This window comes from Mesoplodon bidens (assembly GCF_964165515.1).
Source record: "Mesoplodon bidens genome assembly, chromosome: 3".
Classification (NCBI taxonomy): Eukaryota; Metazoa; Chordata; class Mammalia; order Artiodactyla; family Ziphiidae; genus Mesoplodon; species Mesoplodon bidens.
In genome coordinates, this window is record NC_138178.1 from 165,063,722 (window position 1) to 165,087,513 (window position 23,792).

The 23,792-nt window shown below is 40.3% G+C and overlaps 1 protein-coding gene across 2 annotated transcripts in view; it reads right to left on the minus strand.

Moving 5' to 3' along the window:
- NRDE2 (NRDE-2, necessary for RNA interference, domain containing) overlaps nucleotides 1-23,792 on the minus strand; it is a 49,335-nt gene that overhangs the window by 24,067 nt on the left and 1,476 nt on the right. For both annotated transcript variants that reach the window (XM_081230031.1, XM_081230032.1), the window contains exons 2-4: nucleotides 8,038-8,146; nucleotides 6,784-7,017; nucleotides 3,545-3,694 (exon numbers count right to left, since the gene is read on the minus strand). In XM_081230031.1, the coding sequence (XP_081086157.1) occupies nucleotides 3,545-3,694; nucleotides 6,784-7,017; nucleotides 8,038-8,146 (493 nt within the window). The remainder of the gene's footprint in view (nucleotides 1-3,544; nucleotides 3,695-6,783; nucleotides 7,018-8,037; nucleotides 8,147-23,792) is intronic.

The window sequence follows — 23,792 nt, forward strand, 5'->3', positions numbered from 1 at the left end:
TACACACATCCTTTTTTAAAATAGCTGATATATAGCTTCAGGCTTTCCTCCCTACTTTTAAGCATTTCCCCATACCATTAGTTTTAGAAAATACAATTTTTATTGGCTTCAAACTGGTTCATTGGAAGAGTGTGTCATAATTTATTTAATCATTTCCCTACTGTTGGATATTTAGGTTCTATACAATTTATCACTTGTCACAGAACCTCAATAATTGGACAGAACCTAGGATTAATGCAATAGTTCCCCAAATAAAGGCACTTTCCTATAAAATCCTTACCAAATAATCAGCTAGTCTTCACTTGAATAATTCCAGAGGTAGGGACCCCCACTTTGTTTGGAGGTTCAGTGAATGATATCACATGTATCTAATTTAAATAAATTCAGATACAGGTACTTAGTCACCTCCCCCAAAAAAAAGAGAGAGAGAGAAAGAAAGAAAGAGTGAAAGAAATGAAAAGAAAAGAAAAAGGGAAAGGGTTTGGGAAGAGAATATGTTTAAATCAAACACCCAGTTCTGCCCTGAATCCACTCAGTGGGTCTGAGCCCCAGAGTAAGCTGGGCTGAGCAACATGAATTTGCCTTTCCTTTGGCGAATTCAATTCACACATGCCTTCTCAGTGTCTGACTGCCTCGGTCCAAATTCCAACTCCACCATTTACTAGCTGGGTGACCATGATCAAGTTTTAAAAAACAAACAAACAAACAAACTGTGCCTCAGTTTCCTTGTCTGTAAAACAGGGATAATAACAATACCTTATGTCAGAGAATTGCTAGGATGATCAAAAAAGTTTATATATGTAAAGTTCTGGGACTTCCCTGGTGGCGCAGTGGTTAAGACTCCGCCTGCCAATGCAGGGGACATGGGTTCAATCCCTGGTCAGGGAATTAGATCCCACATGCTGCGGAGCAACTAAGCCTGTGTGCCACAACTACTGAGCCTGTGCTCTAGAGCCCGCGAGCCACAACTACTGAGCCCACGCACCACAACTGCTGAAGCCCGCACGCCTAGAGCCTGTGCTCTGCAACGAGAAGCCACCGCAATGAGAAGCCTGTGCACCGCAACGAAGAGTAGCCCCCGCTCGCCGCAACTAGAGAAAGCCCACACGCAGCAACGAAGACCCAACACAACAAAAAATAACTAAATAAATAAATAGAAAAAAATTTAAATTATATATGTAAAGTCCTTAGCCATACAGTAAGGACTAGATAAGTTTAAATTATTATTATTATTTCAAACAACTTGGCTCCTAAACTTAAGCCAATTATTTCATCTGGTATATAGCCAAAGAAACAATAATCTCTTCCAAAAATGGAGAAAAAACTAGCTGAACTTCACTGACAGATAGTATATTAGTCCTACGGAATTTTCCAAAGGTAATTCTGACTTGTTATACACTAACTTTAGAACCTGACCCTTGCTTACGACAATGCTCCAAAACACACATCATTGCTGGGATGCTCACACTCTTAGATCGCTTTTATGCTGAGCCAGACTTCCACTCACTGGTCCTGGTTCTGCTTCCCAAGTTACACAGAACGTTGCCAACCCACCTTCCAAAAGACAGTCCAACAAAGCCTACAAAACGACGACCATATCCCTGACAGGGGCCAAATACCCACAAGCCCTCACCTCATCCTCATGCGATGGCCTTAGCCAAGTGTCTGCTCACCTTCCTCTCAATGCTCTTGGTTTGTCAGTATCCCTCTTAAAAAGTGTGAAAATTCAGTACCTGACACAGTATTCCCACCGTCCCCTGAGCAGCTCAGAGTACCATGGGACCAACACCTTCTCAGACTTGGACACCAGCAGTTGTACAGCTATTAATCTGGGCAAGACTTGCCTCACTTAAGTTTTAGTAATTTACTAGGAAATCACACCAATGCCCTAAGCCCTTTGTAGTAGTCTCTTTGTAGTTTAGATTAATAAAGTTGTCTTTAATTACTCTTCCTGAGCTCTGGGCCATTGATTAACAGAGGCTCAAGAGCCACTCTCTGTTCATATTTTTTCTTTTTTTCAATCTATTACTAAATAATAACTCTTTCTATTTGCACACCAATTTCTAATTTCATGGCAAATATTTTTGATATTTGAGTGTAAGGCACAGCAGGCGTTACAATTCCCAATTTACAACTGAAGAAATGGAAGCTCAGAGAAGTTAAGAGACTTGCCTGGGATTATATTACTAGTCAACAGCAAAGTCAGAATGAGAACCAGAGCCTTCTGTTTCCCAGCCTAGAAAATGCCCTACCACCCAACCTGTCTCTTCTTTTTTTTGTGTGGACAGTGGAAGAACATCTGAAGTCAGAGAAATACAGGTTTAAACCCCAACTCTCCTGCTTCCTGGTTGTATGACCTTGAGAAGGTACTTCATCTCTGAGACTCCTTTCCTCGTTGGTAAAATCAGAGTGCCCCCTCCTCATGGAGCAGCTGTGAGGGTCAGACAGGCTAGCATCGGTGAGAGAACACGCACAGGATCATGCTACATACTTCATGCCAATCCAGCATTTGCTGTGTATCCCCACATCTGCGGCATGAAAAACCGCACAGGACTTTAGGGAGCATTAAAATCATTCTAAAAATACACAAATACACTTTAAATATGATAGTCATTTACTCCCTGCCATGAGGTTTTAGTAGACAGTATGGAGATACAAATATGCACCAAAAAAAACTGATATAAACTCATCATAGAGGAAATTTTAGTTGGAGTTGCTTATGTGGTGAGTTACAGTGTCACAATGAGTGACAACATGACTAAAATGTGGAGGTGCAGAAAAGTAATGGGAACTAAAATTTACTTTAAAAACTAATTAGCCCATGAAGAATGATAATGATCTTCAAGGCCTCCTCTTGGCCATATATCCCATGATTCTCTACCTTCAGTTTTCATTACCTATAAGCTGTTTGGGAACAGAGACTGTGTATTATTGTTCTTACAAAGTACTAAGTGTCTAAAGGGTTTATTGAGGATTCAAATATTTTTGATTGACAGATTAGAGGAGAAAAGTTTAAACTCATTGCTGAAGCAAATACCATCAGCTATTTTTACGATTATCTGGTGACGTATGTATGCTGGAAACAGTTTGAAAAAGTCATTACCATTTAATGTCATTTTTTAAAATGGCATGTGTGCGTTGCAGGGGGTGGATAAATAAAAGGCTTTTGTAACTTCTAAGAACGGCATATAGATTAGACCAAATGGTTTACGGAGAGTCACAATTATTTCAAGGTATTTTTCGGTTCATTCATTCTACAAATATTCATTGAACACCTACTATGCCACACACTATGCCAAGCACCATGGCTAAATAAGATTAATCTGACCTGGGTCCTGATCTCAAGGTTTAAAATTTTATTTTAGAATGTGAGATCACTCACCTTCTATCGTATATGCCTACACAAGTTAACAGTGGATAAAAGTCAACAGAGTCGATGGCGGGGGTCGGGGGGCAAAGAGACGCAGACAGTGCTGAGAGAGCACAGAGGAGAAGGAAGTTCCCTCCCGCCAGGGAAAGCCAGGGAGAGCTATACAATGGATACCTTGCTACATCTCCTCGGTAAAGAGACTTATATTCCCAGTTTGCAGGATCCGGCTTCTTATCTGTTCTGAAGGTTTCTCCCGTCAGAGCCTGAATGTCCTCAAGCCAAACAAAGTGACGTCCAATATCAGCAGTGGCATTATTTTCTTGGCTGTGGGACAAAGGAAGGCGAACAAGAAAAGGGAAGAGGCACTTAGAAATCTCCCAGTTACATATTTCACGTTTCAGAAATGTGAAAGTTACACATTTCAAACTCCGTACAGCATCAAGCACACCTAAGTACATAAAATGTGCACATGCCATAAAAATGGGAAGAGGACTCCTACTCTGGAGAAAGTTTTAAAATACAGAGCAAAAACTGTCAACACTAAGTGACCTTTACCAAGAAATGAAGTCAACTTATCCCAGAAATAGACGTGAAGGATATAGGTGTTTTTTAAAAAAATAATTCATTTAAATGATTATAACTTGATTTTTAAGTATATTTATAAACAAGGTTTTTTCTTAAAAAAAAAAAAAAGAGAGAGAGAGAGAGAGAAAGATAAGGCTGCCCTAACTTTGCCTAACTTACTTGAAAGTGCTCAGATAATTTATTCCAATTAAAAACAACAACAGCAACAAAGCCACAGTTCTAAATTCTTCAGTCTTGTGTGCTACTGTACAGGCATGGTCTAAGTCTCATTTTTATAGTCTGGGCTCTGTGTAGGGTGTTTTGCCTATACGTCCGGACCTCTATCTAAAGGGCAGAGAGTCCACTATAAGACAAGACCCTAATTTATCCCTTTGAACCAATTTGTGACTTGGCAGACTTTCAGATACAAAGGGAACCAGTTCCCTAGGAGTCAAAGAAGAGGGAGGTTTTTTTCTGGCATCTAACTTCTTTCTTCCTCTAAAGAAAATGAGTTCATAATGCTGCTGACACAAGAAAGTGCCAAAGTAGTCAAAACAGCCATTAAGTGTTGTTCCATCTTTGCTTTTTGGCTCTGACCAGATAGAAATAAAGATTCTAACGGCTTCTAAATCAATTATTGGCTGAATGGTATTTCAGGGACACAAAGTAGCTACTCAATAAATATTTGTTGAATGATGCATCTCGGGTTAAAATACATGGTGATTTTTAACACATTCCCCTCCAGAACAACCGTGGAGGGCTTTCTGATGACAAAAACTGAAAGGGGCAGCAAAGGGAGAGAAAGAGATCGATGCATTCCAGAAAGAAATGGAAAGCCAGTGCGGAGAGGGGGCAGGAAGGGCCAGGCTGCAGACCACCCCTGGCGGGCAACAAGCCCTCATTCCTCCCCTGCTGGGTACTGTGGTCAGGAAGCAGGCTGTGGTCTAGGCTGTGTACGAGGAAGGAAGCGCCTCCCCCTGAAGGTGAAGAAGAGCTCATCCTAGGACACAAAGGTCAGTTATAAGCTGTGACCTCTGGGGAAGCTGTCCCTCCATCACCCTGAAATAGAGTCCCATATGGTATGCAACCCACCCCTCCCTCCAGGCCGCTTTCCTGACATCACGGAAAGACTCTCACAACTCAGTAATATCTTACTCCCTGTCTGTACAGAAACAAACGATTCTTCCAGGTCACCGTCCCAGGAACAGACTGCAGAAGTGAGTAGGGAGAAAGTAAAAGACAAAGACACGAACAATCCACTCTGATCTTAATGGGGATATTCTACAAAATGTCAACAGACTTAAGAATGCTGTCTGGATCAGAAAACTATCAAGAGGCTGTAAAGATCACCTCTGATGTGGTTAAGCATAGGCTGAAAATAACTACCTTTCAAGTTCTTATGGTCCTTCCTGTACAGTTTCAGGAAATCCTTTAAAACTCATTTTCCTCAGCCATAAAAAAGATAAAGATGAGTCTTCAGAACACACAGCAATGAATGTATTTTGCTTTGAAGACATACTAAAAAAGCAACAATATCAATGGTATATTCATCCATTCATTCATGTAACAAAAACGTACTTGAGCGTTTACTCCACATCAGGCCCAGTGCCAACCGCTGGGGGGACTCAAAGGCAAGCAAGGTGGGGTGGTTCCCGCCCACAGAAATTCAGCCAAGTTCGAAACCTTGCTGCTAGACTCCTGTATTCCTTCCTCCTCTAGGGTTACAGGGATAGCACCTGAGACACAGAGAAGGCTAAATAAATCTGGGTCCTCTGAGCCACAGAGGACTGCGGCATTCTCTAACACGGATCTGCAGACAGAAGCGTCCCGGAAGACTATGGTGTCTGCCTCTCTGGAGACTACGGGCCGGATTCCAGGCTCACTCCGACCACAGCTCCCACTGACATCAACAGGACTTCTAAGCACACCACAAGAGCAAATAATCCCTGAAGAGTCGCAAAAGTCTTAACAGCACTCAATTTTTTCAAGTATGCCTTGGACAGGACTTAGATTTTCTCTCTTCTAGACCACATGAACAAAGAAAAGAAAAAAGTTAAATGAGGAATAATAATTCAAGTAGTTTCACCACATAACCACCTGTCTCACGCATGGGAAAAGTGCCTCCCTATGTAAGAGGAAGTTAGACTAAGCAGAGAGGAAAAGCACCTGCTCGGGGGTCAACCTGCAGAACACCTGGAACACTATGCTCGGCGTAGACAGCAGAGCGAAACACGAGGAGAAAAAAGGCCCCCAGGGAAAGGAAGTACTGTGGTCATGAGCCATTCTATACCTTTAACACAGTGGTTCTAAACAAATGTGAAATAAGGACAAACGCAATGATTATTTTTAAGTGCTATATTAACCTTAACCTGTGTGTGTGTGTCTGTCTGTGTGTGTGTGTGTGTGTTATGCACACAGGGGTTCTGATGTGAGTGAATGAAAGGAAGACATATCAAGAAAGAGAAAGAAGACATTTTTCTTACTCGTTACAAAAGCGTGTAAAGCTAAGTAATGAACTGGCCCATATGCCCACTGTAAGGCACATCTGCCATCTTTCAGAAATACTGTAGACTTTTTGTCTGAATCAGATTTTGACACAACCATTACTGTGTCTAAATAATATTTCTCAAATAAAATCATGGCCCTATTTTTTTAATGAAGTTTTCTTCTCTTATGTTGACCTAATGATAGAGCTCTTTTTGTTTTTTTCCCACTTTACTGAGGTATTTATTGACTCCATTTTGATTGAGTGGCTAAATAGTCATTCAGATGTCTAACTTGTGGCAACGATCAAGGGAGAAAAATTCAAGATTTGAAAAATCATAGGTATTTGAGAATAGAAAACCTACTTTGGTTTCTCTGATTCCTTTTTACTGCTTCTGACGCTTCCGGAAGGTCTGTCCTTTTCAGAATCAGTATATGACTCAGATCCACTGCTACTTGACTGCCCACGTTTTCTCTTGGTTTTCTTGTGGTGCTGATGCTTCCTTTTCTTCTTTTTCTCTTTCTTCTTTTTTCTGCTTGTTTGTTTGGGCTTTTTGTTAGTGTCACTTTCATCTGAAGGCTCTGAATTCAGAGGACTCCTGTTTGGGAAAATCAACAATAGAATTATTTTCAAAGGAGAATTAGGGAAATAATATGTAAGCAAGTATGCAAATAAACATATATGCAAAAGGAAATTCTATAAATGCTCACACAGACTTACTATGTGCCCATACATTATACAGTACCTTCCTGGATTGCAACTCACCTTAAAGATTTAAGAGTTGGACCTAAAATAACATCAGCCGAAGAAATTCTAATCTTTCTAAGATTTCTAAGCTTGTAAACCTATAGTTTCAAAGCTATATATTTTTAAATTAATCTACCAGTTATTTTATCAAATACAGTATTTTTTAATGCTATAAAAGGTTTATTTTCAGTCTTACATATTATGCCAGCATATCCTTAATGCCAAAAAAAAAAAAAGGTTTAACTCTGGTCCTTGTTTTTTAAAGTTATAACGAGATCTTCCTCATTACTCCCTCTCATGCATCAACTATTCTCAATTTCTAAAAGCTTCCTACACTTTTAGAGTACATCATATTAATGAGACCATTTGGTCTATATTTGTGAGAGAGCTCATTTCTCAAGCCAGTGATCTATAACAAAATTCTTTCAAAGCTGGGTACAGATGTGTGCCATTTTGCTTTCCCCAAAGTTTTCATGAGGTTTTATCCTATGTTATCACAAAAGCTCCTTCTATTTTTGCATGCAACTTCTATCTTTATGCAACTAAAGAAATACCTGAATTACAATATTCTAAAGGTTACTAATGAGGTTAATAAAGTTACTGAAGAATCACAATGATGCCATTTCCCTTGTGGCCTAATTACTGGCAGTAACTGGGTCATGTACTTGCTACTCCAATGGAAAGGAGAAAAAAAGGATAATCTGTAAGAGTGAGATAAGGGAAAATAGTCAAAGATCACCTCATTACATCAGGTAAAAGGAAGAGTTTTACTTAACTCTTTTATCACAGGGTTTTCTATGAAGCATCATTCAAACTAAGCTATAGACGGTACACTGACAGAGACTAAAAATCCACCTATCAAAAAAACTACCTGGTCAGTAGCGACTCTTCAGAAACAAAGGCTGTGGCCTCTTCAGTTTGTTGGCTCAGAGATGTTATGGTTCCAACACTAAAGCTTGGGTTGCTCAGCCAGTCTAATTCTGCACATGGGCAAAAAGGAGAAAAGATCAATGAAATTAGCTCAATAGGATTTCTAAAGCAGGAAATCCATCTTACCAGCTGACATCTTAATTCACAGCCAACGTCAGCCAGACGTTTTGAACAGTCCACAGAAGCTGAAGGGAATCCATGAAATTGTTATTTCATAGGGCATGGGGCTTTAACACACTCTAAAATATTTAAAGCTGAAATCCTCTTGTGATATCAGGCTGTAGCTTAAGCAAAAGCCATGTAATAAGCACGGCCTAAAATACAACAAGGCTTTATGTATTCCATCCACACTCTAATGAGCATGAATGCTTCCAAAGCATTAGGTTTTAATGACCCCAAATTTGATTTAGACAATTCTGAAAAGTTTAAAAAAATCAAATCATGCATAGAAACCCACCAGGCTTAACATTATTCCAGAAGATTCAGATATTTTTCTTAAAAAAAAAAATTCCAATGTTCTATCTTAGTACAGTAACTTAAGCTTTTCCTTATAACAGTACTCTGTGAAAATAAAAACAGAAGGTGTCAACTTTTTAAATTAATGCTAAAATTATATAAGACGTTAATAATGATTATCTCTGGGCAGTGAGGTTAAATATCCAAAATTTTTCTTCTTTCTGCTTATCTATTAATTTCTAACTCTTCTATGATGAACTATTTCTAAATTACTTATTTTCTAACTTTTAGGAGTCTTGGCTGTGAAGGAAAGAAAAAGAATGGTGGCAGAAGGGGGCCCACGGTGGGGTGTGTATTTTGTCCTGCTTTGTTTTAGGATGGGAGGCCAGAGTATAATCACATGCTCAGGAGAAAGGACCCACAAAATGGCTGAAATTAGAAGAGAGAAGAGTTAATCACATTTTTTAACAGTTGTACTGGGATATAGATTATATACAAGGTTCACCCATTTAAAGTGGACAAGTCTATGGTTTTTAGTATATTTAGAATTGTGCAACTGCCACTGTAAGAGAATTTTAGAACATTTTCATCATCCCCAAAAGAAACCCCACACCTATTAGCAGCAACGCCCCATCACCCACCTCCTGCCCTCCGACTCCCACAACCAGCCCTAGGCAACCACAAATCTACTTTCTCTCTCCATAGATCTGCCTGTTTTGGACATTTAATATAAACAAGATCATACAATATATGGTCTTTTGTAACTGGCTTCTTGCGCTTGGCATAATGTTTTCAAGGTTCATCCACGCTGTATCATGTATCAGTACTCCATTCGTTTTTATTGCTGAATAATAATTCCATTTTATGGCTATATCACATTTTATCCTTTAACAGTTGAGGGACACTTGGGTTGCTTCCACTTTTGGGCTACTATAAATAATGTTGCTATGAACATCCAGGTACAAGTTTTTATATGGACATATGTTTTCAGTTATCTTGGGCAGATATCTAGGAGCAGAATTGCTGGGTCATATGGTAACTCATGTTCAGCATTTTGAGGAACTGTCAGATTGTTTTCCTAACTGGCTGCACCATTTTATACTCCCATAACAAGGTATGAGGATTCCAACTTCTCCACATCGCTGCCAGCTTGTTACTCTCTGTCTTTTAGATTACAGTCATCCTACTGGGTATGCTGTTTTCTCACTGTGGTTCTGATTTCCATTTCCCAGGTGACTAACGATGCTGAGAATCTTTTCATGTGTTTGTTGGCCCTTCATATTTCAACAGAAATAGTTATTCAAATCTCTTCCCCATTTTTTAACTGGGTTGTCTTTTTATTATTGAGTTGTAAGAGTTCTTTATATATTCTGTATTCTAGTCCCTGGTGGTAACTGCATCTTAGTGAAGAGGGGATGTCGGAATGTATGCTCCATGATACAGTACCTTATTTTATTCACTGCTGCATCCCTAGCACTGAGAGCAATGCCTGGCATACATCAGTAGGAGTTTAATATATATTTGTAGAAAAGAGGGGATAGAGGAAGGAAGGAAAGTTCCTAAAGAGAAAAGGTACATTGAAAAGCACAGGAAAGAGGGAAAGAAGAGAGGGAATCTAGCTTATGAAGGGCTTTACTGTAGGCCAAGCAACAGGTTAAGCACTTAATTTACATCTTTTAATCCTCACAACAACCATCTATAGGAGGTACCACAGTCTTCATTGTACAGAAGAGGAGACTAAGGCTCAAAGGGATCAAGTAATTTTTAAGGTCATACTTAATAAGAGTTAAAAGAATTCTTCATGCAGTCTTTCTTCTATTGTCTCCTTTTTCCTTCCGTGGGGTTCCCTTCCCTTGGGCCTAATTCCTGGCAAGAGGTATGTGAAAATAGTTCCTGTTGCTCACTGAGATCACAATTATTTTCACAATAATTGGATTCTATCATGAGCAAAGGAAAAGTGGGAAAAAGTGGAACAAACAATATGCAAGGAGAGATGCTCTCAAAGAAGTCCATTATATTTTTACATAAATATCTGGATAGTGAGGAGAGCTTGGAGGAAATGTAAAGAAATAGATACCTTAAAACAACAAAGTGTGTAGCTCTCCAGAGTCCTTCAGAAGGTACAAAAAAAGCTTTTAAAGGATGCATTTAAGGCTTTGCCACATGGGACCACTGTGGGGAGGAAAAACAAGTAGTTTATAAAGAACTAAAACTCTTGGGTTTTGAACTCAAATCATCACTGACCCTCTGAGTGAACTTCATCTCAATCAAATGACCTTTTATAGGAACAAAAGGTATTTTTACCTGATAAGAAGTTGCTGCTGCTTTTTGGGGGGGCGGGAGGAGGAGGCTATCATATTAGCAGTAAACATGTGTGGAATATTAAAGTAATAATCACTGGGTGTTAGGCCTAGAAAAATTTGGGAGCTCACCTAGTCCAGAGATTTTCAAACTTTCTTAGCCAAGGAACTCACTGTTCAAGCACAATGTTTCAGAGAAGTTCAAAACGCAGAACAGAAGAAGCAGGATGCCCTTGTTGGGGGCTCACAGGGAGGGAGCAGGTCCACAAAGGTTCTCTGGAGCACAGCCTGGATACCCTTCCCTCATTTACAGATCAATAGTCGGAGGCTCAAAGAAGTTAAGTCACACACACATCTGAACATGGATCTGGGATCCTCCATCCAGCCCTCTCTAACCATGCCATGGTGCTAACTCTTCACCACCTCAACTAAGGAGTTGCTTTTCCTAAGTCTCCCTGCAATCGGTACAGGGGGCTACGACAGCAATTTTCACATCGTAATCTCATTATCTGCATGTCAAGTCTTCCCATCATATTCTAAGCCAAAGGCCAACAACTCAAATCCTTACGGGGACCAGATGAGTAATGAGTACTATGACACTATCGAGAGTGACAACAGAAAAAAAGAAAACGACAAAAATATTCTTCCAGCCAAACAAATATACCAACCGGTTTACAACTCGTGCATCCAAGTTTCCAGCTTGCCTCCACTCCCACTCCCTTCTTCCCAAACCAAAAGAAACATGAGGGCAGGAGCCATGACTATTCACTCCTGTATTCCCAACTCCTAGCACAGTGCCTTGGTACAAAGTAACTGGAGTCAATAAATATTTGGTGAATAAGTAAAGTGAATGAGGATCTGAATCATATCTCTGCATCCCTGTACCCCCAGCACCTAATTTACAGAACTGAAAAAAATTGATTGTTAAAAGCATGCCATGGGGCTTCCCTGGTGGCGCAGTGGTTGAGAGTCCGCCTGCCAATGCAGGGGACACAGGTTCGTGCCCCGGTCCGGGAAGATACCACATGCCGCGGAGCGGGTGGGCCCGTGAGCCATGGCCGCTGAGCCTGCGCGTCCAGAGCCTGTGCTCCGCAACGGGAGAGGCCACAACAGTGAGAGGCCCGCGTACCGCCAAAAAAAAAAAAAAAAAAGCATGCCATTATCTAGGTATAAAGTACTACTTTATAATTCTTCCAGTCTTCATTGTAAATTCAGATTTAATCATTAAGGAATGGAATGTCTACTATGTGTCCAGGCACAGTTCCAGGCTTTGGAGGCACAGTGGTGAACAAGTCCCTGCTCAAATGGTGCTTATACTTAATCATAACATTAACTGTTCTTGTGATACATCTGCATTCTTAAATTTTAATTACACAGAATCCTGGAAAGTTATCTGAGATCAAAAGATGTTTTATCGGGCTTCCCTGGTGGCGCAGTGGTTGAGGGTCTGCCTGCCGATGCAGGGGACAAGGGTTCGTGCCCCAGTCCAGGAAGATCACACATGCCGCGGAGCGGCTGGGCCCGTGAGCCATGGCCGCTGAGCCTGCGCGTCCGGAGCCTGTGCTCCGCAACGGGAGAGGCCACAACGTTGAGAGGCCTGCGTACCGCACACACACACACACACACACAAAAAAAAAATCTTTATTAATCAGATTGCAAAGTCCTTTTCTACAGTTACTTACATCTTCAAATAATTTACAAATACCAATTACGTATTTAGATAACTGTGCTAATACCAAGCAGGATGTAACACATTACAGAGGAGACTAGCAGGATACCACATGCCTAGGGTTTAAGATAGAGAAGATGACTAGCTAACAAACCTTCTGTCCCGTCAGGTTAGTAAGTAAATCACAGGTTGAAATTTACCTGGAAATTAGCACACCGCTATACACATACACACATCTTAGAAAGGAAGAAGAGTGGAAGTATCAGGCAGAAAAACCACTTTAGAACTACTGCCTAACAAAACCAGGCAGGTATCTACAAAAACCACATCATGTGTAATTTTACGGAAAAAAATATAATGTATCATCACTGAATACTTCAAGCTGAAATGCTTTTTGTGATTATATAAGTTTATTATATAATTCTATTTCTCCATCACTAGTGAAAATGCTTTAATTCAATTCCACTATGGATGGAGGGAACAAGGAATTGTCATGAATAGATTTAAATTTTAAAAACAAATTTTGGGGACCTCCCTGGTGGCAGAGTGGTTAAGAATCCACCTGCCAATGCAGGGAACACGGGTTCGATCCCTGGTCCGGGAAGATCCCACATGCCGCGGAGCAACAAAGTCTGTGCGCCACAGCTACTGAGCCTGCGCTCTAGAGCTCACGAGTCACAACTACTGAGCCTGCGTGCCACAACTACTGAAGCCCACACACCTAGAGCCCGTGCTCTGCAACAAGAGAAGCCACCGCAATGAGAAGCCCGTGCACCGCAACGAAGAGTAGCCTCCGCTCACCGCAACTAGAGAAAGCCCGCGCACAGCAACGAAGACCCAACACAGCCAAAAATAAATTTTTTTAAAATTAAAAAGTTAAAAAAATAAAAACAAGTTTTGAACCACAAGTGGATAAAATATCCTTGTTGTACACCCATTCCCCATTGTATTAGGCTTTCCCCTGCTCTTCCAAAGTTCACTTTATGGCACTTTCCTTTCATGAAAGACCTTCACCTAGTACCTATTTTCACTAGCCAAAATCCGAAGAGGATTTTCGCTTTTACAAAAAAAAAAAAGGCGAAAAGCAAAAGTAGCCTTCAGTGTTTGTTTTGCAGCGAGCCTTCTGAGAGGCAGTGAGCACCCCAAGCAGCAACAGTGGCCTCACCAAGCTCCTTCCCCAGGAAGGAGCTCAGCATCAAGCCGCCATAGCTTTGAACTATGTCTGTGAGTATCTGTGCTTTATCCTGATTTACTTTGTGCATCCGTTAGCAAGATGTGTCCTGAAGTAACTGTTTCTTCACTGTACACCATTTCAGCTTAGGACAGGTTTCATGGGAACGCTGCTCTACCTTCAGATAGTGGGGGAAATCTGTGTAACAAAATAGCACTGATTATGAGTTTACATGAACTCAGAGGCAAGCACCACCCCTTCAGTGATAATTCAAAAGACATTTCTAGGGCTCTACAGCATATATATTAGGGAAGGAGGTTATTCCTTTAAAAAGAATGAGCCAAGCTCTTTGTTTTGATGGAAACACTTGATTCCTGACAGAATCTGAGAGCACAAGCATTCGTACAAACAGCACTGGCAAACATGACTAAACTGCATTTAAGACGGTGAGTACAGAGAATCTAAGCAAAGTCAGCCTTTCCACAGAGTTAAGCTACAATTTGAAGAGACCCAGGGATCCCAAAGGTAATGTTTAAACAACCAAACCCCAATGTTCCAATATCACAGTGTGGTTTATAATACAATTTCCGGTGTCAGAAGGACCTGCGTTCAAACACTGGCTTTAAAGTTTTTTAGTTGTGCAACTCCGAACAAAAAACCTCATCTCTCCAAGTCTTCTCCTTTCATCCAGCACCTTTTCCCTCAGAGCCAGGCGTGGACAGACCCAGGACAGCCCTCAGGGAGCGGACACGCTGGCAGTCATTTACATGTAATTAGACAACCCCAAGATAAAGAAAAGTTACAGGGTATAATGAGAGCACACAGCTGGGTTCCCTAGTCCAAACTAGGTATGGATCAGAGAAAGCTGCCTGGGAGAACAGCTCAATAAGACCTAAAGGATGAGAAAAAAAAGTAGGCAAATATGCTCCTAGGAAGCATCTAGGCAGGGGAAATGGCTTATACAAAGGCCTGAGAGTGAGAACGCATGATTCTCTGGGAAACAGGAGGGAGCTGCTGTGGCTGGACCACTGGGAGTGAGCAAAATGAAGCCGGAGAGGTTCAGGGGCCTAAAAAACCCTATCAGAGTTTGTGTTTACCCTAAGAGCAATGGGGAAATGCTTGAGTTTTGAGCAAGGGTGACAAAATCAGGCCTAGGGTTCAAAAGATCAGCAGCAAAGAGTAGCGTTTAAGCACACACGTTTTGAAGCTAGATTGCTTGAGCTCAAATCCTGCTTCTGTGCCTGTTTCCTCCTCCCTAAAAATGCTGACAATAATACTGACTTCATAGGGTTGTTATGAGGATTCAGTGACTTAATATGTATTTGTAAAGCATTTAGACCAGTGAATGGCACATAGTGGTTTTTTAAATTTTATTTATTTTTTTTATTTTTTGTGGTACGCGGGCCTCTCACTGCTGTGGCCTCTCCCGTTGCGGAGCACAGGCTCCGGACACGCAGGCTCAGCGGCCATGGCTCACGGGCCCAGCCGCTCTGCGGCATGTGGGATCTTCCCAGACCAGGGCACGAACCCGTGTCCCCTGCATCGGCAGGCGGACTCTCAACCACTGCGCCACCAGGGAAGCCCTTAATTTATTTTTTTATTGAAGTATAGTTGATTTACAATGTTGTGCCCATCTCTGCTGTACAGCAAAGTGACTCAGTTATACACATACATTCTTTTTTAAATTCTTTTCCATTATGGTTTTTCCCAGGATATTGAATATAGTTCCCTGGGCTATACAGTAGGACCTTGTTGTTTATCCATTTTATATACAATAGTTTGTATCTACTAACCCCAAACTCCCAATCCATCCCTTCCCCACCCCCACCTCCCCTGGCAACCACAAGTCTGTTCTCTATGACTGTCTTTCTGTTTTGTAGGTCGGTTCATCTGTGCCATATTTTAGATTCCACATATAAGTGATAGCATATGGTATTTGTCTTTCTCTTTCTGACTTACATTTAGTAGAATGATCTCTAGGTACATCCATGTTGTTGCAAATGGCATTATTTCATTCTTTTTTATGGCTGAGTAATATTCCACTGTATATATGTGCCATCTTCTTTATCCATTCATCTGTTGATGGACATTTAGGTTGTTTCCATGTCTTGGCTACTGTGAATAGTGCTGCGATGAACACAGGGGTGCATGTATCTTTTTGAATTATAGTTTTGTCCAGATACATGCCCAGGAGTGACATTGCTGGGTCATATGATAGTTCTATTTTTAGTTTTCTGAGGAACCTCCATACTGTTTTCCACAGTGGCTACACCAACTTACATTCCCACCAACTTACATTCCACCAACAGTATAAGAGCGTTCCCTTTTCTCCACACCGTCTCCAGCATTTGTTATTTGTACACTTTTTAATGATGGCCATATTCTGACCAGTGTGAGGTGGTACCTCATTGTAGTTTTGATTTGCATTTCTCTAATGATTAGCAATGTTGAGCATCTTTCCATGTGTCTATCGGCCATCTGTATGTCTTCTTTGGAGAAATGTCTGTTTAGGTCTTCTGCCCAGTTTTCAGTTGGGTTGTTTGGTTTTTTGTTGTTGAGTTGTATGAGCTGTTGGTATATTTTGGAAATGAAGCCCTTGTTGGTCGTATCATTTGCAAATATTTTCTCCCATTCCGTGGGTTGTCTTTGTTTTGATTATGGTTTCCTTTGCTGTGCAAAAGCTTGCAAGTTTGATTAGGTCCCATTTGTTTAGTTTTGTTTTTATTTCTATTGTCTTGGGAGACTGAGCTAAGAAAACACTGGTACGATTTATATCAGAGACACAGTGTTTTTAAATAAGTAGTTTTAAAATTCTGACTACGGTGTGGAGAGAGGTTCAGGGAGTGACTATTTAGGAGGCCGTTGTAATAATCCAGGGAGTGACCGTGGTGAAAATTATGCAGTGAGAGTGAGAATAGAGGGAAACTAATGAATTTAAGAGTTATTTGGAAGGACTGGATGAAGAACTGAATGGGGGAAACAGGAAGTTGAGGTATGTGTCTAAGTTTTGGCCTGGGAGAATGCTGGTGCCATTTTCTGACATGTGGACACAGGAAGAAGAGCAGGTTTCAGGTAAAAAGACAATGTGTGTAGTTTCTTCCCCAAATATAAATAATACACCTGCCTCATATGCCTCATATCTTCCAGCCCAACTCTGTCTGAATATTCAACCCCTAAGCAACAATGTTTTAGAGTAGACAAGCCTAACAAATCTGACGGTGTAGAAAGAAAAGCTCGAGAATTGGCGGGAGCACACACTGGGGTCTTTCTGCTGCTCCTAGCACAAGGGAGGCGCTGGATACCGGTTTGTTGACAGAATGAATGTTACTGAATTTAGCCTCCCCAAAACACTTACTGAGTGTGATGCCTGCTGGAATCCTGGCCTAACTCTTAACAGTACCGAGAGTGGCGAACAGAGCCTCTCTCACTTACTTTGGTATTGCTCATCTTTCCCGTCCAGGAGTTTTTTGTTTCTGTTTTTGTTTTTAATTGAAACTCTGCACACACCAGTACTAACACCATCTTACATTTTTATCACATTTTATAGTGTAAGGCCAAAAGTACAGTGCTTCTATTTTTAACAGCAAAAGACCAGAAACAGTCAAAATGTCCTTAATAGGGACTGACAGAATAAAGTATGTGACATCCACACTATGGAGCTCTGTGTACCAGTCAAAAGAAGTGAGGAAGACTTCTATACTCCACTGTAGAGTGATGTCTGGGATTTTAGGTAAAATGCAGAATAATATGCATTTAAGAAACAGAAGCATGGGCTTCCCTGGTGGCGCAGTGGTTGAGAGTCCGCCTGCCGATGCAGGGGACACGGGTTCGTGCCCCGGTCCAGGAGGATCCCACATGCTGCAGAGCGGCTGGGCCCGTGAGCCATGGCCACTGAGCCTGCGCGTCTGGAGCCTGTGCTCCGCAACGGGAGAGGCCACAACAGTGAGAGGCCCGCGTACCGCAAAAAAAAAAAAAAAAAAAGAAAGAAACCGAAGTGGAGAGGGGAGGAGAGATAAATTTGGGACTTGGAATTAACAGTTACACACTACTATATATAAAATAGAGAAACGATGAGGACGTATTGTATAGCACAGGTCACTATATTCAATATCTTGTAATAACCTATAATGGAAAAGAATCTGAAAAAGTATATATATATATTCATGTATAACTGAATCAATTTGCTGCATATCTGAAACACTGTAAATTAACTATACTTTAATAAAAAAACAAAAAATTAAAATAAAAATAGAAACAGAGTGGAAATGTTGTTGCTCATGTTAAGGAGGAAAAAAACGGAAGGCTATCATTGATTACTAAAAATTCTAAACTGTAGGGGAAAGTTGGAGAACTGAGATGGAAGTTTTTCTCCAGAAATAACTGGGTTATATGTATTTTCAACTTTAGAACCATGTAAATGTTTCACAACATTATAAAACGGGACCAAATCAAAAAGAAGAAAAACACAATCCCCCAAAATTAAAAACAAATATACCTAATTGTATATCAAATTGGTAATGAAGCCACACAGAGAATTATTTCAAGTGAATTTAAAACACAGTAATTTGACAGCACATGGGTTGTGGGATACAGCCTAAGGACAAATAGAACCATAAAGAAATAGTGAACTATTTAGTATTAGTCATATTACTATTGTTATTTTGGACCTGTACATAATTGGACTAATGACACTAAGAACTAATATTTTCAGCATAAGAGGAAATAAATATAAATAGTAAATCAAAGAAATCAGTTAAAAATCTCATAATCTTAACTTGGATTAGAAATATCAGTATAAAGTCATGATGTATTTTTCTCTTTCTGGTTCTGGCCACTGAAAATGTTTACAAGTAATGACAATCCAGTGCCATGAGTACTCCCAACATCCAATTTGTGGTTTTAACATACCCATACCATTTTCCACTAAAAGAAACCAGGGTTCCTTTGAGAAATGGCCAATTCCAGGCCATAATAAAACATGTAAGCGATGAGCTCTGAGCAGCTTTAAGGGCAGAAAGCAAGGAAGTGATTAAAGACAACGGATTTATGCCAAAAAGACACAGGCCCAACTTGATCAAGGCCCCATTAGCCAAAAATGGGACAATTTGAGCATTAGAAAATGGTATTTGCAATGGACTGAAATATAAGCATGTTAAAAATTCATGAGTTCATAATTAAAGGGGGTGGGGGGAGAAACACCTCACTTGTCACCTCTAAAAGTTGCCAAGATCCAAACTTGTTATTCTGTAAACTGACAAAAGGAACAAATCAAGTATTCATCCTGTCTTTCCTGCCTGAACTGTATTTCAGGGTATCCCAACAGTGTTGAGAAGAAGTTCTTTATAGCATAACTGATACTAATAAATATAGGAGGAATGCTAAAAATGGAAAATAACCATTTTGTAACCCCAATGAAATGGTGGATCTAAGCAATAATCATAAATGGCTGCAAAAATCATTAGGTGAAAGACTGATGGGCAGCTTCATAATGGATGAATCAGGCCATCCAGGAATCCACTGATCAATCTTACTACTAAAAGAGAGAAAACTGGACAGCCCATCTTCCTGATTTGGCTCAACAGCAAATGTAGAGCACACCCAATGAGGTATTTTCAACTAAAAAAATTGTACCTGAATCTAATTAACTCTCTACATCTAACTACCAGTTTACAGGAAATGCTAGGGTAGAGAAGCATGTTAAATGACACCATAAGGATTTGGTGGGAAATGTCTATAGGACAAATGATGCAGCTTCCTCAACAAATCACAGGAGAAAATAGAAGGGAGGGAGAAACTGTCTTATATTTTTAAAAAAGACCTCAGAGGGCTTCCCTGGTGGCGCAGTGGTTGAGGGTCCGCCTGCCGATGCAGGGGACACGGGTTCATGCCCCGGTCCAGGAAGATCCCACATGCCACGGAGCGGCTGGGCCCGTGAGCCGTGGCCGCTGAGCCTGCGCATCCGGAGCCTGTGCTCCGCAACGGGAGAGGCCACAACAGTGACAGGCCCGCGTACAGAAAAAAAAAAAAAAAAACCTAAGAGACATAACCAAAATGCAGTGTTGGATTTCTTTGGATACTGACTTGAAGAAACCATCTGTAAAAGGCCATTTTTGAAACAACTCTGGAAATTTGAACATTAACTGACAATTAGACGATATTAAAGAATTATAGTTAATTTCATCATGGCTAATAATGTTATGTTTAAATTTTTTAAAATACAGTACTTTATAAAAAGCTCTTAACATTCTCTAACACCAAACACAAAAATAAACCCAACCTGGATTAAACACCTAAAATGTAAGACCGGATGCTGTAAAACTCTTAGAGGAAAACACAGGCAGAACACTCTCTGATATACACTGCAGCAATACCTTTTGGGATCCACCTCTTACAGTAATGAAAATAAAAACAAAAATAAACAAATGGGACCTCATTAAACTTAAAAGCTTTTGCACAGCAAAGGGAACCATAAACAAAAAGGAAAAGACAACCCACAGAATGGGAGAAAACATTTGCAAACAATGTAACCAAGAAGGGATTCATCTCCAAAATATACAAACAGCTCTAATATATAGCTCATATTGATACAGCTCAATATCAAAAAAGTAAACAACCCAATCAAAAAAAAAGAAACAATGGTCACAAAATCTAAATAGACATTTCTCCGAAGAAGACATACAGATGACCAAAAAGCACATGAAAACATGCTCAGCATCACTAATTATTAGAGAATTGCAAATCAAAACTACAATGAGGTATCAACTAACACCGGTCAGGATGGTCATCATCAAAAAGTCTATAAACAGGGCTTCCCTGGTGGCACAGTGGTTGAGAGTCCGCCTGCCGATGCAGGGGATACGGGTTCGTGCCCCGGTCTGGGAGGATCCCATATGCCGCGGAGCGGCTGGGCCCGTGAGCCATGGCCGCTGGGCCTGCGCATCCGGAGCCTGTGCTCCGCAACGGGAGAGGCCACAACAGTGAGAGGCCCGCATACCGCCAAAAAGAAAAAAAAAAAAAAAAAAAAAAACTACAATGAGGTATCAACTAACACCGGTCAGGATGGTCATCATCAAAAAGTCTATAAACAGGGCTTCCCTGGTGGCACAGTGGTTGAGAGTCCGCCTGCCGATGCAGGGGACACAGGTTTGTGTCCCTGTCAGGGAAGATCCCACATGCCGCGGAGTGGCTAAGCCTGTGAGCCATGGCCGCTGAGCATACGCGTCCGGAGCCTGTCCTCCGCAACGGGAGAGGCCACAACAGTGAGAGGCCCACGTACCGCAAAAAAAAAAGTCTATAAACAATAAGTGCTGGAGATTTCTGCTACCAGAAAACTACTAGAGCTAATCAATGAATTTGGTAAAGTAGCAGGATACAAAATTAATGCACAGAAATCTCTGGCATTCCTATACACTAATGATGGAAAATCTGAAAGTGAAATCAAGAAAACACTCCCATTTACCACTGCAACAAAAAGAATAAAATATCTAGGAATAAATCTACCTAAGGAGATAAAAGACCTGTATGCAGAAAATTATAAGACACTGATGAAAGAAATTAAAGATGATACAAATAGATGGAGAGATATACCATGTTCTTGGATTGGAAGAATCAACATTGTGAAAATGACTCTACTACCTAAAGCAATCTACAGATTCAATGAAATCCCTATCAACTACCACTGGCATTTTTCACAGAACTAGAACAAAAAATTTCACAATTTGTATGGAAACACAAAAGACCCCGAATAGCCAAAGCAATCTTGAGAACGAAAAATGGAGCTGGAAGAATCAGGCTCCCTGACTTCAGACTACTACAAAGCTACAGTAATCAAAACAGTATGGTACTGGCACAAAAACAGAAAGACAGATCAATGGAACAGGATAGAAAGCCCAGAGATAAACCCACACACATATGGTCACCTTATCTTTGATAAAGGAGGCAGGAATGTACAGTGGAGAAAGGATAGCCTCTTCAATAAGTGGTGCTGGGAAAACTGGACAGGGACATGTAAAAGTATGAGATTAGATCACTCCCTAACACCATACACAAAAATAAGTTCAAAATGGATTAAAGACCTAAATGTAAGGCCAGAAACTATCAAACTCTTAGAGGAAAACATAGGCAGAACACTCTATGACATAAATCATAGCAAGATCCTTTTTGACCCACCTCCTAGAGAAATGGAAATAAAAACAAAAATAAACAAATGGGACCTAATGAAACTTCAAAGCTTTTGCACCATAAACAAGACCAAAAAACAACCCTCAGAATGGGAGAACATATTTGCAGGTGAAGCAACTGACAAGGGATTAATCTCCAAAATTTATAAGCAGCTCATGCAGCTCAATAACAAAAAAACAAACAACCCAATCCAAAAATGGGCAGAAGACCTAAATAGACATTTCTCCAAAGAAGATATACAGACTGCCAACAAACACATGAAAGAATGCTCAAGATCACTAATCATTAGAGAAATGCAAATCAAAACTACAATGAGATATCATCTCACACCAGTCAGAATGGCCATCATCAAAAAATCTAGAAACAATAAATGCTGGAGAAGCTGTGGAGAAAAGGGAACACTCTTGCACTGCTGGTGGGAATGTGAATTGGTACAGCCACTATGGAGAACAGTATGGAGGTTCCTTAAAAAACTACAAATAGAACTACCATATGACCCAGCAATCCCACTACTGGGCATATTCCCTAAGAAAACCATAATTCAAAAAGAGTCATGTACCAAAATGTTCATTGCAGCTCTATTTACAATAGTCCGGAGATGGAAACAACCTAAGTGTCCATCATCGGATGAATGGATAAAGAAGATGTGGCACATATATACAATGGAATATTACTCAGCCATAAAAAGAAATGAAATTGAGCTATTTGTAATGAGGTGGATAGACCTAGAGTCTGTCATACAGAGTGAAGTAAGTCAGAAAGAGAAAGACAAATACCGTATGCTAACACATATATATGGAATTTAAGAAAAAAAAAGTCACGAAGAACCTACAGGTAAGACAGGAATAAAGACACAGACCTACTAGAGAATGGACTTGAGGATATGGGGAGGGGGAAGGGTAAGTTGTGACAAAGCGAGAGAGAGGCATGGACATATATACACTACCAAACGTAAAATAGATAGCTAGGGGGAAGCAGCCGCATAGCACAGGGAGATCAGCTCAGTGGTTTGTGACCACCTAGAGGGGTGGGATAGGGAGGGTGGGAGGGAGACACAAGAGGGAAGAGATATGGGAACATATGTATATGTATAACTGATTCATTTTGTTATAAAGCAGAAACTAACACACCATTGTAAAGCAATTATACTCCAATAAAGATGTAAAAAATAAAAAATGAAAAATAAAAATATTTTTTTAAAGAGAAAAAAATTAAAATTTTTAGACTACATAAAAAAAAGTGCTGGAGAGGGTGTGGAGAAAAGGGAACCCTCCTACACCGCTGGTGGGAATGTAAATTGATACAGCCACTATGGAGAACAGTATGGGGGTTCCTTAAAAAACTAAAAATAGAACTACCATATGACCCAGCAATTCCACTACTGGGCATATACCCTGAGAAAACCATATTTTAAAAAGATACATGCACCCCAGTGTTCACTGCAGTGCTATTTACAATAACCAAGACATGGAAGCAACCTAAATATCCATCAACAGATGAATGGATAAAGAAGATGTGGTGCATATATACAATGGAATATTACTCAGCCATAAGAAAGAGTGAAATAATGCCATTTGCAACAATATGGATGGACCTAGAGATTATCATAGTAGGTGACGTCAGAGAAAGAAAAAGACAAACACCATATGCTATCACTTATATGTGGAATCTAAAAAATGATACAGATGAACTTATTTACAAACCAGAAACATACTCACAGACTTAGAAAACAAACTTATGGTTACCAAAGGGGAAAGGTGGGGGGTGAGGAATAAATTAGGAGGTTGGGATTAACATATATACATTACTATATATAAAATGGATAATCAACAAGGACCTACTGTATAGCACAGGGAACTCTACTCAATACTCTGTAATAACCTATATGGGAAAAGAATCTGAAAAAGAATAGATATACG